We start from the raw sequence: 11,934 nt of genomic DNA on the forward strand, positions 1-11,934 counted from the left end.
AGAAAAATTGCAATTTTTAAGATCTATTTTTCAAAAAAAAAGATCCTTGAGAAAGCAGGTCTTCACTCTTTCTTAATCGAATTTTTGTAAAAGCTGAAAATACTCGCACTTTCAGCTGCTGGATAGAGGAGTGGACAATTTTTCAAACTTCGTTGATACAAGATTAAAAACGAGCATCCTGGGAAAGGAATGCTTTCACTGATTTTATCATCAATAAACTTTAAGTTTCCATCGCAATCCGAATCCTTGACATTTTTTCATTTCCAGTCTCGATCAAGGTGGCAGGCCCGTCTAGGTTAAGGGGGGGAGGAATGACGGGAGTTTGCCCTAACTCACGTTGAGTTATGTCCAACTAATTTAATTGAAAAAAAAAAGATTTTGTTTTTAGTTTCTGAATGAAACTTAGCATATTATAATTACACTTTTATAGTGAAAACTGATTTATACTACACTTTTAAAGTAAAACTGATTTATAAAGCATTAATTTCTAGCTACTGCAAAAGTTTTTAAATTTTTAATAAATACATTTGGAGTATTTATGTAAAAAGTTGTAAAAAGATATTAATGTTAAATTTGTAAAAGGATGTCAAGTACCCATATTAATTTTGTTTTACATCTAATTACTAAAAAGCATGGAAGCCTCACATATTGAAATTGACTGGTCTACAACAAGAGAAAAATTAACTGTTTTAATGAATATGCTAACATGCTCCTACTGGTTAGTTTTGTTTGTCTACCTATCCATTGACATATGTATATGTATATTATATACATATATATATATATATATATATATATATATATATATATATATATATATATATATATATATATATATATATATATATATATATATATATATATATATATATATATATTTAATATCAGAGAAAAAAAAAATATTGGCTTAGAATTTAGGCTCTTGTTTTTAAAATTTGTAACTAAGGTTGATTTGTTTACTAAATATAGTGTTGATATGTGCTTTGATTGTGATGTCACACTCTACTTTAATTCACTCATTTAACTTTTTTTTTATTATTATTATTATTTCTTAGTCACCGCAGATTGAAAGAACCATGCAATTTTAGTATGTGTGATCATTATTTCTGCAAGTATATATATTCTAAATTTATTTTCATGTTAAATATTGCAAATTATGTTTTTACTAACATTTTAAATATATAATACACAGGGATAATTAATTGCCTTCGGTTTTTGAAAGAATTTAGTTAAATAGGAATTAAGTTGGTTTTTTTCTCCTTGCTTTTTTTTCTTCTAGAGATTGTGCTATTATTCTGACCAACCAAAGCTCAGAATGTCCAGAATGTAGAAGTGCACTTTGGAAAGAACACTTGCAACTTAACTTAAAAATTCCAGATGTTTTGGCTATTTGTGAAAAGATTCACAGTTTAATTGCAGAAGGTTAATACTAACTATTTCTGAATGGCAGCAATTCCCTTAATCTAAAATTTTCTACTTTTAGAAAACAAAGAATTAAGCAATCTATTTAAGCAGTTTTTATACTTTCTTAATATAATTTCTTTGTTTTGATACTTGCTGTAATATTATTAAAAGTAAGCCATTTATGTATTTCTGAACACTCTGCACTCTTTATTTTTCAATTTCAAAAAAAAAAAAAATCACATCTTTACGCACTTAATATTTATCTCAAAATTTGAAATAAACACTGTGGTTTGAAAGTTTGATATAGGATTGTTTTTACTTTAGTACATTTATTTTCTAATTATTGTTAAATTGGTTTAATACCTAAAGTTTTACAGAAATGGTGGTTTAAAAGATGATAATATAAAAAAAAAAATATTATTTATTAGGTCAGGATGTCTTTAAAAGAACTGAACCATCTGATTTTAAAGATGAGGTAAAATGAAAGTGATTTTTTACTGTCACTTTTTCCTTGACTCAGAAGTTGCTAGTTTGCAATATTTTTGTTATGCAATCTTTAATGTTTATCATAAAAATTGTATCACATATTTTTGTCATTAATTTTGGTAATCAAGGTTGTTTTGAATGTTATGCTCTTTGTTTTCTACTAATGTTAAGTAAAAGGAGTAAATGATTGTAGCAAAATCTCATTGATTTTTTAAAAATGTCTCTAACAAAAATTAAAAATGATCAAGTATTTATCTTTATTTTAATTTTATTGCTACAGACTTAATTTTACTGTAGATTTCTGATGATTATTTAAAGAAGAATGATCTAGAACCAAAGGATAACCAAAGTTTTAAAAAAACTACTGCAACAGATTCTCCTTTCAAATTACTAAGTCAAGATGGTAATGTTAAAAATGACAAATTAAAAGTAGAAAATGAAAAAGTTTCTGTGAAGAAATGTTGTGATAGCAAAAAAAGGTCAGGCAAGAAAAAGCCATCTTTAATTGATAACAAGTCGAGCAATAAGACTGAAAAAAACAAGAAGTTATCATCAGAAATTAATATTCCATTAGCCTTTTCTAAAAATAGAAATGAAGAAGAAGACTCTAGTGATAAAGAAGATAGTAAAAAGCCTCAGGTTGGTTTTTTTGAACTTAAAAGTAATCAAATTGATTCACCTTGGCAAGTAACAAAGAGGCCAAAATTAACTTACAGCAAAAGAGTTAGCACATCTAAGCTTAAAACAACTAAATCTTCTGTCAAATGTTCTAACATTCATAATAATGAAGATTACTCAATGTTTGACTTCACAGATGATTTACATTCAAATAGTTTTACACACAAGAGTAATTTTTCTGATCTCAAAGAAAAAAGCAAAGAGAAAGTTAACCAAGTAAAAAGTCTTGATAGCAGTAAAGAGAAAGTGCATGGTAGTTGTTTACATTGTTTACATTATTTTATATTTCACTGAAAGAAATTTTTGACAAAAAAGAAATCAATAAAGTTAATATAATTTATTTTAGAAAAATCCAAAAGAAAACCAGTCTGTTTAAATAACAAATCAGTAAATGAAGTTGATATAAATCCTCCAAAGAAATCAGAACCTCAAAAAAGAAAATCAATGGACGCAGTAAATAAAAGCCTGACTAAGAGAAACAAAAAAGGGGAAACATCACTTCATGCAGCTTGTATAAAGGTTTTTCATAATTCATAACTTAATTTAAGCATCAGCATTTTAAATCACATGTTAACAACAAATAATAACAAATAATATGCATACTTCAATATTAATCATTTGAAATTTTAATTGAATTATAAATGATTTACATATTTTGACATACAACATTACAAGATTTCATTTTCAACCTTGTGATACCTCACATCTGTTTCAACCCTTCAAGATTAAATCTGTTGAACTTTTTTTTTTCAAAAATAACAGGTTTATGTAAGAATACAAAATTGTCACACGAAAATCTTTTTTGTTTTAAATATATAAAATGTTCTATTTTAATAAACTTCAGAAAATTTTACTTTTATCTTAAAAGAATGAGAAGTTTGTACTTTGTTCGTTATTTTTTATTAACAGAAAAACCAAATGCTGATGCTTAATTTAATTTTTAAATTTATATTTATCATTTAAAATTTATCTAAGTAAAAACATTTCTACAGTATTCTATTTTTTAATACAGATTTTAAAATTATTTGGGTAATCTTGGTTAAACTTCAATAATTAATTTTTCCTGCTCTATTTAATACTTTTTTTCAATAGTTTTGTTTTATGCAAAATTTTCTAAACAAGAAATGATTTATGGTATATTGTTTAATGTTACTTTATCAAAGTTTAACATTTGGGATGAAATGTTAAAAATGATCATCCCAAATGTTAAACCTTTTGAAGCAAATTTTTATAGGTTTAGTATCAAAAGAATCAAAGAAAAAATAAGCCAATTAATGTCTTGATTTTTTTTATTAATGAACATTTTAAAATGCAAATATTAATGTTAACATAAAAATGTAAATATAAATATGAATATATACAAAGTTGAAATGTAAATAACAAATAACTGACATGATTATTGTTATTAAACTTCTTAGAAATAAAATTTTTTTCAATAAAAATGTATTAACAAAAGATTTGGCATAGTTATTCTTAAAGTTGTTTTAATTATCATTTTATTCAAATCCCCATTTACTTTTTTGAGCCAAATTAGGTGACCATCTTATTAATCCATTTGTTGATATCTTGTTAACCCATTTGCTGCCTCATAATTCTGGAGAATATTAGATATAATTTTTGGTTTTAAATAAACTGAGTTTTCCTAAAAGAGTTCCCTGGAACTTACTGCTTTCTATAACAATTTCACATAATGGTTTAATTGTGTAATTTTTCTTTTTCTTTTAAATTTTCCCCATCTTTTATGAGGCTGATAGAGAATGCCTGTTAAAAAATGTTTTTCCAGCGAACGATTCCTTATAAAATGTTCTTTTTCTTAAAATTTAATAAGGGTGAACTTCAAAAAGTTAGAGATCTTCTGCAACTTGGTGCTGATCCTAATACTAAGGATAATGCTGGATGGACACCCCTTGTAAGTTGTTCTTTAAATCCAATCAGATGTTCAAAAAATGTTGAATAAATTTTGTTCTTTTTAAGTTTGTTTACGAGAAAATATTTTCTCCAAACTGTTTTCTTGAAAGTTTACTAAATTTGATATATTTAAAGAAGAAAATGAAAAAAAAGAAAAGGAGAAAACGTTAAAAATGGTTTTAATAATTATTTTTAATTTTTTTTCTATGTTAAACTTTTCCTTTTTTTTTAAGTTCCACTTTTATTTGTATTTTTGTTTGTGTGTGTTTATATTGGTGTTCTTTACTGATTTCATAAATTGAATTTAAATTCGTGATAATTATAGCACGAAGTTTGCAACAATGGAGCAGTGGATATTGTTGAGCTGTTGCTTTCTCATGGTGCCATTCTTGACATGGTGGCAGGTGATGACCATGACACTCCTTTACACGATGCGGTTGCAAATAATCAAGTTGATGTGGTTAAAATATTGTTGGAACGAGGAGCACCGACTCATAAAAGGTTAATGAATACTTGTTTTTATCGTATAATCATCATTTTATGTTATAAACGTTCTTTTGATGATAATATGATAATAATATGATGATATTATGATGACAATATGATGATAATATGAAAATAATATAACAATGATATAATAATGGTCGTCTATAGACTTTCAGATTTTTACTTTTTTACCCAGAAATCGTCTTGGGCAGCTTCCAGTTGATTATGCAAGCACCGATGAAATTAAGACATTGTTCAAAAATGCTTCTTTGGTCAGCAACGAATTAACTTTTCTAACACTTTTTTATGCACTTGTGCGGCTCATTAATATTTACTCAAATTTTAGGTTGCTGTTAAACCTTACATGGAGAGGGACTCTTTGCGCGTTTCCGTTGATCCGTTAGTACCGAAAGTATTAGTTACAACTAACCTCTCAAAAAAGGAAAAAGTGAGTACTTTTTTTTCATCTTTTTATAAATAGCATTTTTATTTAGATTAAAAAAATATTTCTTCGCTTAAGGCCGATGTAATAAAGTGCTGTGACCAACTTGGTGCAAAGTTAGAAAAAGATTTCAGCTTATCTGGTGAGTCATAAAAAGGAGAAACTAAAAGATGTTTAAATGATAGTATTATATAAACTGAATGATAACTAAAACCGATTTATTTTAATCTCAAACTCTTCTTTCTCATTCAAACAACTGTTAAAAGGATAATTTAAACTAGCCTCACCCATTCTAACTGTTGTCATAGAAATAGTTTTAAATTCGTCTCACTACTTCAAATAGTTGTGTAATGGTTTGGTAAGTTAAGTTCTTCTGCCATAGTCATTATGATAACTGTTCACAAGAATGTAGTTGAAGATTTTGGTATACGACGGTTTACCTTTTGCTTACACTGTGACTGGAGGACTTTAAAGTAACAATTCACTGGATAATGGTAAGTAAAGGAATTCTTTCCAAGCCATTATGTTTTTTTAGTCACTCATGTGATATGTGGGGTGGACGATTCCTTACTGAGTGTTTCAAGGACAATGAAATATTTGTTGGGTCTTCTGACAGGAAAATGGTTACTCACTTACCAATGTAAGCAAATTCGTGTTTTTTTCTGTAGATATTTTTTGAAATTGTTAAATGTAAGTCATCTAATTTTTTCTTTTATTATTCTTTTTCGCAGTATTTTAAAAATAATGACTTTATTAATTTTTTTAATCGAGAATTTATTTTTTGTAGCTGTTAATGAATCGCTATTTAATATTTTGTTTCCAGGGATTCTAGATAGTGCTGCAAAGAAGCAATGGCAAATAGAGAATGAATACGAAATAAAAGGAAGCCCTGGAGCTTCAGATAATATACCGAAGAAATCCAGAATAAACCGTTTGAAATTAGTAATGACGTCATATTAAATATTAACTAGAAATTCCTTTTTATCCTTAACTCTTGTTCTGAAGATTTTTAAGCACATTTTTTGCAAATATTTTTAGCTTCCCGGTCTATTTGAAGGTTGTTCCTTTTACTTCTCCGGAATTTTCGATGAAATGTTACCAAAAGAAAAACTTGTTGAATTGGTGAAATGTGGCGGGGGAAAGATTTTACTGAGAGAACCCAAAGCAAATGATTTAGCTGCGTTAGCGGTACCTAACCCTTCTATTCGACGTAGATCAGATGTTCTTCCTAAAAATTCCTCACCTGTAATGGTTTTTCACGCCAAAGAGAATTCCTCGCAGGCATGCTGCACCGAATATATTATTTACGACCCGAAAATGTCACCAAGACATAAAAAGGTGTATTCTTCTGCACTATGTTCTGCACCAGTTTCTTGGTTATTAGATTGTATATCTTGTTTTGAGATTTTAGATATTCGTGATGATGAACAGAAAGAAAACTTTTCAACGAGTCAAAATTAAATATTTTGTTTATTCTTTGGAAGAGATTGTTTTTTTAGATAACCTTTTCTTTTTCAAATGTCGTTTTCCTGCTTTTTGTAGCAGCAACGATTTCTTTGCCGGAATTACATACTTTGCACAACAGTGCGCAGGGCATCCGACTAAGCAAGACGCAGGAGTGCAACTACTTGTGCACCCGACTGGAAGAGGTGGTGAGCATAATACGCATGGTGGAACGTTTTGTGGCGGACAAGGAGCTTTCATGCAAGGTTGAGGAGGCAGGGGACAAGTTGCTTGACATGGTGGTGCCTGCATTGGTGGAGAATATACACATTGCACGCAAGGTGGTGAAGGAGGTGGGCATGACGTACCCATGCAAGGTGGCGGGGGAGGTGGGCAAGTTGGTTGGCATGGAAAAGATACAGCTGTACATTGGACACATGGTGGAGGAGGTGGGGGGCATGTTATTCCCATGCAAGGTGGAGTTTGCGGTGGGCATGTTGGTTGACACGGTGGTGGAGGTGGAGGAGGGGGTGGAGGTGGAGGTGGGGGTGGAGGGGGAGGCGGAAGCTGTAAAGCGGCAGAGCATAGAGTGCATGGCAATTGTGATACTGAAGGACATTGTGGAGTGTTGCAGGGAACTGGTGGAGGCGGGCACGATGGTTGACATGGTGGAGCTGGGCGTGGGTTGCATAAAATGCAAGGAGGGGGAGAGGGTGGACAAATAGGTGAAGAGCAAGGTGGTGGTGGTGGTGGTGGTGGTGGACACGTTGGTGAACAAACTCGAAAAGCTTGATATGGAGGAGCAGCAGGTGGAGGGTAATTTGGCCCAGGTTCATACTTTGGTCGTTCATACCATTTTACTGGTTTTGTTGGGGGTGCTGGTGGTGGGACAGCACCTGTACAACACTGCTGGGAACAATCAGGTGAACAAGCTGATGGGCACGAAGGAGCACATGCACTCTCTGCATCTATAAAAAAAAATTATTATAAAGTTATAATAATAAAAAAAAAAGAAAATGAAATAAAAGTATAGTTTCTTTAACAAACAAAAAAAACTCAATTTTAACAGAGTTAAGGCCTGAATTAAACCATGAAATATTAAAGTCCTTTAGAATGAACTAAATAATGTTCCTACAACTTTTGAACTTTGAAATTTTCAGAACCGTTCGTATTTTTCGTTGTATTTTAAAACTGTAATGGTAATGAGTAATAAAGTAATAGTCTTTAAAAAAGGGAAAAAAAAAAAATCTTAATAGAGTATGAAAGAAAAAAAATGTTACAAAAACAAAAATCTGGTAGTATTTAAAAAATTACAGATCTCTGTCCCAAAAGAAAAATTGAATCTCATTTTAATATTGAACTTAGTCCAAGAAAAACAATTGAAATTGATGTCCAAACAGTAGAAATGGAAGTATTATAGTAAATATCATTAAAAACAAATCATAAACAAAAAAAACAAAAACATAAAGCGAAAAAATTCCTATTTTGTTGTCATATTCAACAACTTTTCTTATAACATTCCCACTCAATGTCTGCAGTCTCAACTTCACTTGGTCCTTATCCTACCTTACCCTAGTTCGATCCTGGATAAGGGATCATGGGTTTGGTTGAAATCGTAATTTGCATGATGGAGTCAAAAAATAATATTTTAGCATCTAAAAAATTCATTTTAAAATCTTTTACATTTGATTTTAGAGGAGTGTTTAAGAAAGTCTTTAGTTTTGTGCACTTGAGTAATCTCATTTATCAACGTTGAACACCTCGTTTATCAACGTTGAACACACGTGGTAAGTAAATAATTTTTCTGTCTATAAGTTAGTAGTTAATTTAAAAACTTTTTAAACTATTTGATGCACTACACACCTATGTTTGTTAACATCATTCCATAAAACTTGGGTACTTACATGGGGTGATCACAAATGATCCCGAAATACTCCCATCCGGATTTATTTGATGATATCCATTCATGCCAGGTTGACTATAATGAACTGGAGCGTAAGGGTTATTCTTGACTGGTGGTGGGCTTGGTTTCTTTTTCGGAGGAAGTGGTGGTGGCACTTTTAGATTTACCTCTAAAAGGAGAAAAAATACTTAAACCTCCGTTTCGCCTTCTAAACATATTCAACTTATTACAATTTAGCAATATTCGAATATTTTACATGTTTACTCATTAATCAAATTTGAAACTAATGTATGTTTACTCGAGGCTCGATCACTCAAACAAAAATACCTTCAGATCGTGTCTCTGCAGAAATGTGCTCGTCATCTCCACTTTCAACAAAATCTGCGCCTTCTTTTTTTGATGTTAAGTTACTTCCTTCTCCTGAGGACGAACTTTCATCGTCTGAGTTCCCTCTTTCGTAAGCAATTTTATCAATTTTTGCTAGAAAAAAAAAAAGTTTTATTACTATTTAAAAATATGAAAATGGAACCGAAAGTCAAGCGTTTTTTTTTTTTTTTGTAGAGAACTTACATGTTAATTTCTTAACCGAATTAACTTTTAATTTTAAGTTGCTTGGAACATGAACTTGCGTTTTTTGGTCAGTGACTTTAGTTTCTTTGGTATGATTTTTAATCGTTACTTTGATTTTCTTTGCCGGGTGTCTCCTTTCTGACTCAGATACTCGAGTTTCTAAAAATAGGTGGCTCTTAAATCGTTTTGATGCGATTTCACCAACATTATGAAAAGTTTTATATCAAAAATAGTTTAAGGCAATCTCGTATGTGTGTGTGTTTTTTTTTTTTTTTTTTTACAATTTTTAAACAAATTTTTTCGGAAAAAATTTTTTTTAAATTAATTCCCTAAATTAAAATTAAACCCCCTGTTAAATTAGTTTTAAAAAACGATTATAAATAATAATTATAATTTTAATGAGTAACACCTTTGTATGAAAGAGAACAAAGTAATGTCATACATACTTTCTTTTTGGACAGATTCAGCCAGCGATTGGAATTCTTCTTGCACTTTAGAAGCCGCATGTTTGCGACGATGCTCTGAAGAAAAAAAATAAAATAAGCTTAAAAAAAGCGACAGTTTTTAAAATTTACTTTAGATACAGAATAAAAATTGAACATTTTGACTGCATTTCTTGACAACAGTAAAATTTTGCTCGTCGCATGAATGGTTATGGTTATGAGTTGTTTTAATTTGAAAAGTAACGGTTTTTTTCACAGCAACCACAAACGACCACCGTACTATAAATAATTACAAGATATTTTTGCTAAACCTACTTTTAGGTATGGCTTTTCCCTCTGACACATAAGCACATAACACCAGCAGTGCACATATTAGCACTGTCCGCATGATGAACGTGAAATCTAAGATATAAATTTAATTTTTTTTAATGTACTTTTCCAGAAGGTTATTAAAAAAATTCAATTTTTAGAAACTTTTTGTACTGTTTATAAATAAATACAAAAATCAATTGTAGATCTGATCATTTATCATTCCGTTGCAAAAAACTTATAGTATAAACATTCAAAACGGAGCACTTGATTGTCAAACAAAGGCTTGCGACTTACCTTTCGACTTTTGTTTATGTTAAATTAAGTTCGTACAAATTAAGTTTGGCAAGCAAAAATCACTGAGGCGTGTTACTAACCCAGTAATAGGAATGCAATCATCCGTGAATAAAAGATAAACTAACGCTTAATAGAATTCTCGAAATAAAAAGTTGTTTATATAGATTGTCTTCTTTTATCTACGAATATTTAACTTTTTTTTCGTTAAATATTTTTCTTTAAATATTTGATTTCTTAAAATACTTTGCCTCTTAAGTAATTTTTATTTTGTTTTAGATTTGCATATTTAAAATTGTTAAGTTTGTAATTACTTTTGCGCATGCGTACATCAATGAAGCAGAAAAAGATAAGTTAAGACCAAAGATATATTAACTAGATGCCTAACTTTCACAAAAATTCCGTAAGAAAAAGTGAAGAAAGTTTTCAAAGTTTTTAAGCCGTTTTATTTTAACTGACAATAATTCATTTTTGCTTTGCTTTGATATATCATTGTCAGGTACGGGTTAAGCTTTTTAAAGAAGTTAGTCAAGAAATGTTAACGCTTCTAGATATAGAGAGGGGCGGGGGAGGGAGCCCCCTTCAAACGAGAGGCCAACTTAAATTTGCCTTCTCGTTTGTTGAGGGGACAAATTTAAGTTGCCCCCTCGGGTTCAAAATATTTTAAAAGAAACCACTTGTTTACAAACTCTTACAAAAAGGCTCAAACGATATTTCATTACGGACGCTAAAACGGACATCGAGCATTGGACCTGCTCAATCTGCCAAGCTTTAGTCTCTCTCCCATCTTCGTAAAGTTGTCGTAAAAAAATCTCTTTTTCTTTTCTACAAATACTATCATGTTCAGTACTTAAAGGAGCTACTATCTCTAGTTCCATCAACTAAAACTTATTCTCGCTATTTAGCAAAGTCTGAAGCACTAATTATTTCAGGCACCCCTTTTTTTGAATTCAAAAAAGAATCATAGGTTTACACTAATTTAGATCAATTAGAGAAAAAAAAAAAAAAAACACACACGAACTAAAAACACTACCATAAAACTTCAAATTTAATACACAATATAATTAATTTATGACGAAACAGTCACAACAATCTTTCTACTTTTAGCAACTTTTTAAGTTCAGTTTTTAATTGATCGTTAATACCTTAAACGTTAATACCGGTACCTTGAAACAAATTCCTAATTTTACTTTAACTAGTCTCTTAAGTTTAACCTGTTATATTTTGGTAACTTATAGAATTTTTTTTGTAGGAATAAATTTTTTCTACAAATTAAACCAATCGCCTAAAAAAAAAAACGTATTAAAAAAATTGTTACGAAACAAAAACTAAAAGTGTGCCACGGTACCCCACTCTCCCCTACATTATTTCCGAAACAATGCTAAAAATAATTATAATCTAAATAGACACACAACATATTATTACCATTTTTATAACAAAAATTATTATTAACATGAAAGATACAATATAGTAATAACATAATAATATACAATGTAGTAGCAACACAATGTAGTAATAACATGAATATTATTCGTAAAAATTAGTAAACAATGTAAACAACTTTGCGA

At 29.9% G+C, this 11,934-nt stretch overlaps 2 protein-coding genes across 2 annotated transcripts; one reads left to right on the top strand and one right to left on the bottom strand.

Moving 5' to 3' along the window:
- The first annotated feature begins 300 nt into the window (after nt 1-300).
- On the top strand, nt 301-6,923 carry LOC145189727 (BRCA1-associated RING domain protein 1-like). Its single transcript, XM_090091667.1, has 14 exons — nt 301-718; nt 1,056-1,112; nt 1,280-1,422; nt 1,833-1,879; nt 2,188-2,821; nt 2,915-3,087; nt 4,397-4,477; nt 4,802-4,977; nt 5,159-5,234; nt 5,309-5,410; nt 5,483-5,546; nt 5,940-6,044; nt 6,228-6,346; nt 6,443-6,923. Exons 1-14 carry the CDS (start codon nt 633-635, stop codon nt 6,863-6,865), a joined length of 2,286 nt encoding a protein of 761 aa, XP_089947793.1. The 5' UTR covers nt 301-632; the 3' UTR covers nt 6,866-6,923.
- LOC145189728 (uncharacterized) lies at nt 6,845-10,491 on the bottom strand. The gene is made up of 7 exons (XM_090091668.1): nt 10,370-10,491; nt 10,079-10,165; nt 9,767-9,841; nt 9,321-9,479; nt 9,078-9,230; nt 8,752-8,919; nt 6,845-7,815 (listed from the first exon to the last, which is right to left on the bottom strand). The coding sequence occupies exons 2-7, from the start codon at nt 10,149-10,151 to the stop codon at nt 6,875-6,877; spliced, it is 1,569 nt and encodes a 522-aa protein (XP_089947794.1). The 5' UTR covers nt 10,152-10,165; nt 10,370-10,491; the 3' UTR covers nt 6,845-6,874.
- Between the last annotated feature and the right edge of the window lie 1,443 nt (nt 10,492-11,934).

The sequence above is a fragment of the Hydra viridissima genome, unplaced genomic scaffold (assembly GCF_058129835.1).
Source record: "Hydra viridissima isolate aposymbiotic clone 2 unplaced genomic scaffold, HvirCarnegie_v1 scaffold_6, whole genome shotgun sequence".
Taxonomy (NCBI): domain Eukaryota; kingdom Metazoa; phylum Cnidaria; class Hydrozoa; order Anthoathecata; family Hydridae; genus Hydra; species Hydra viridissima.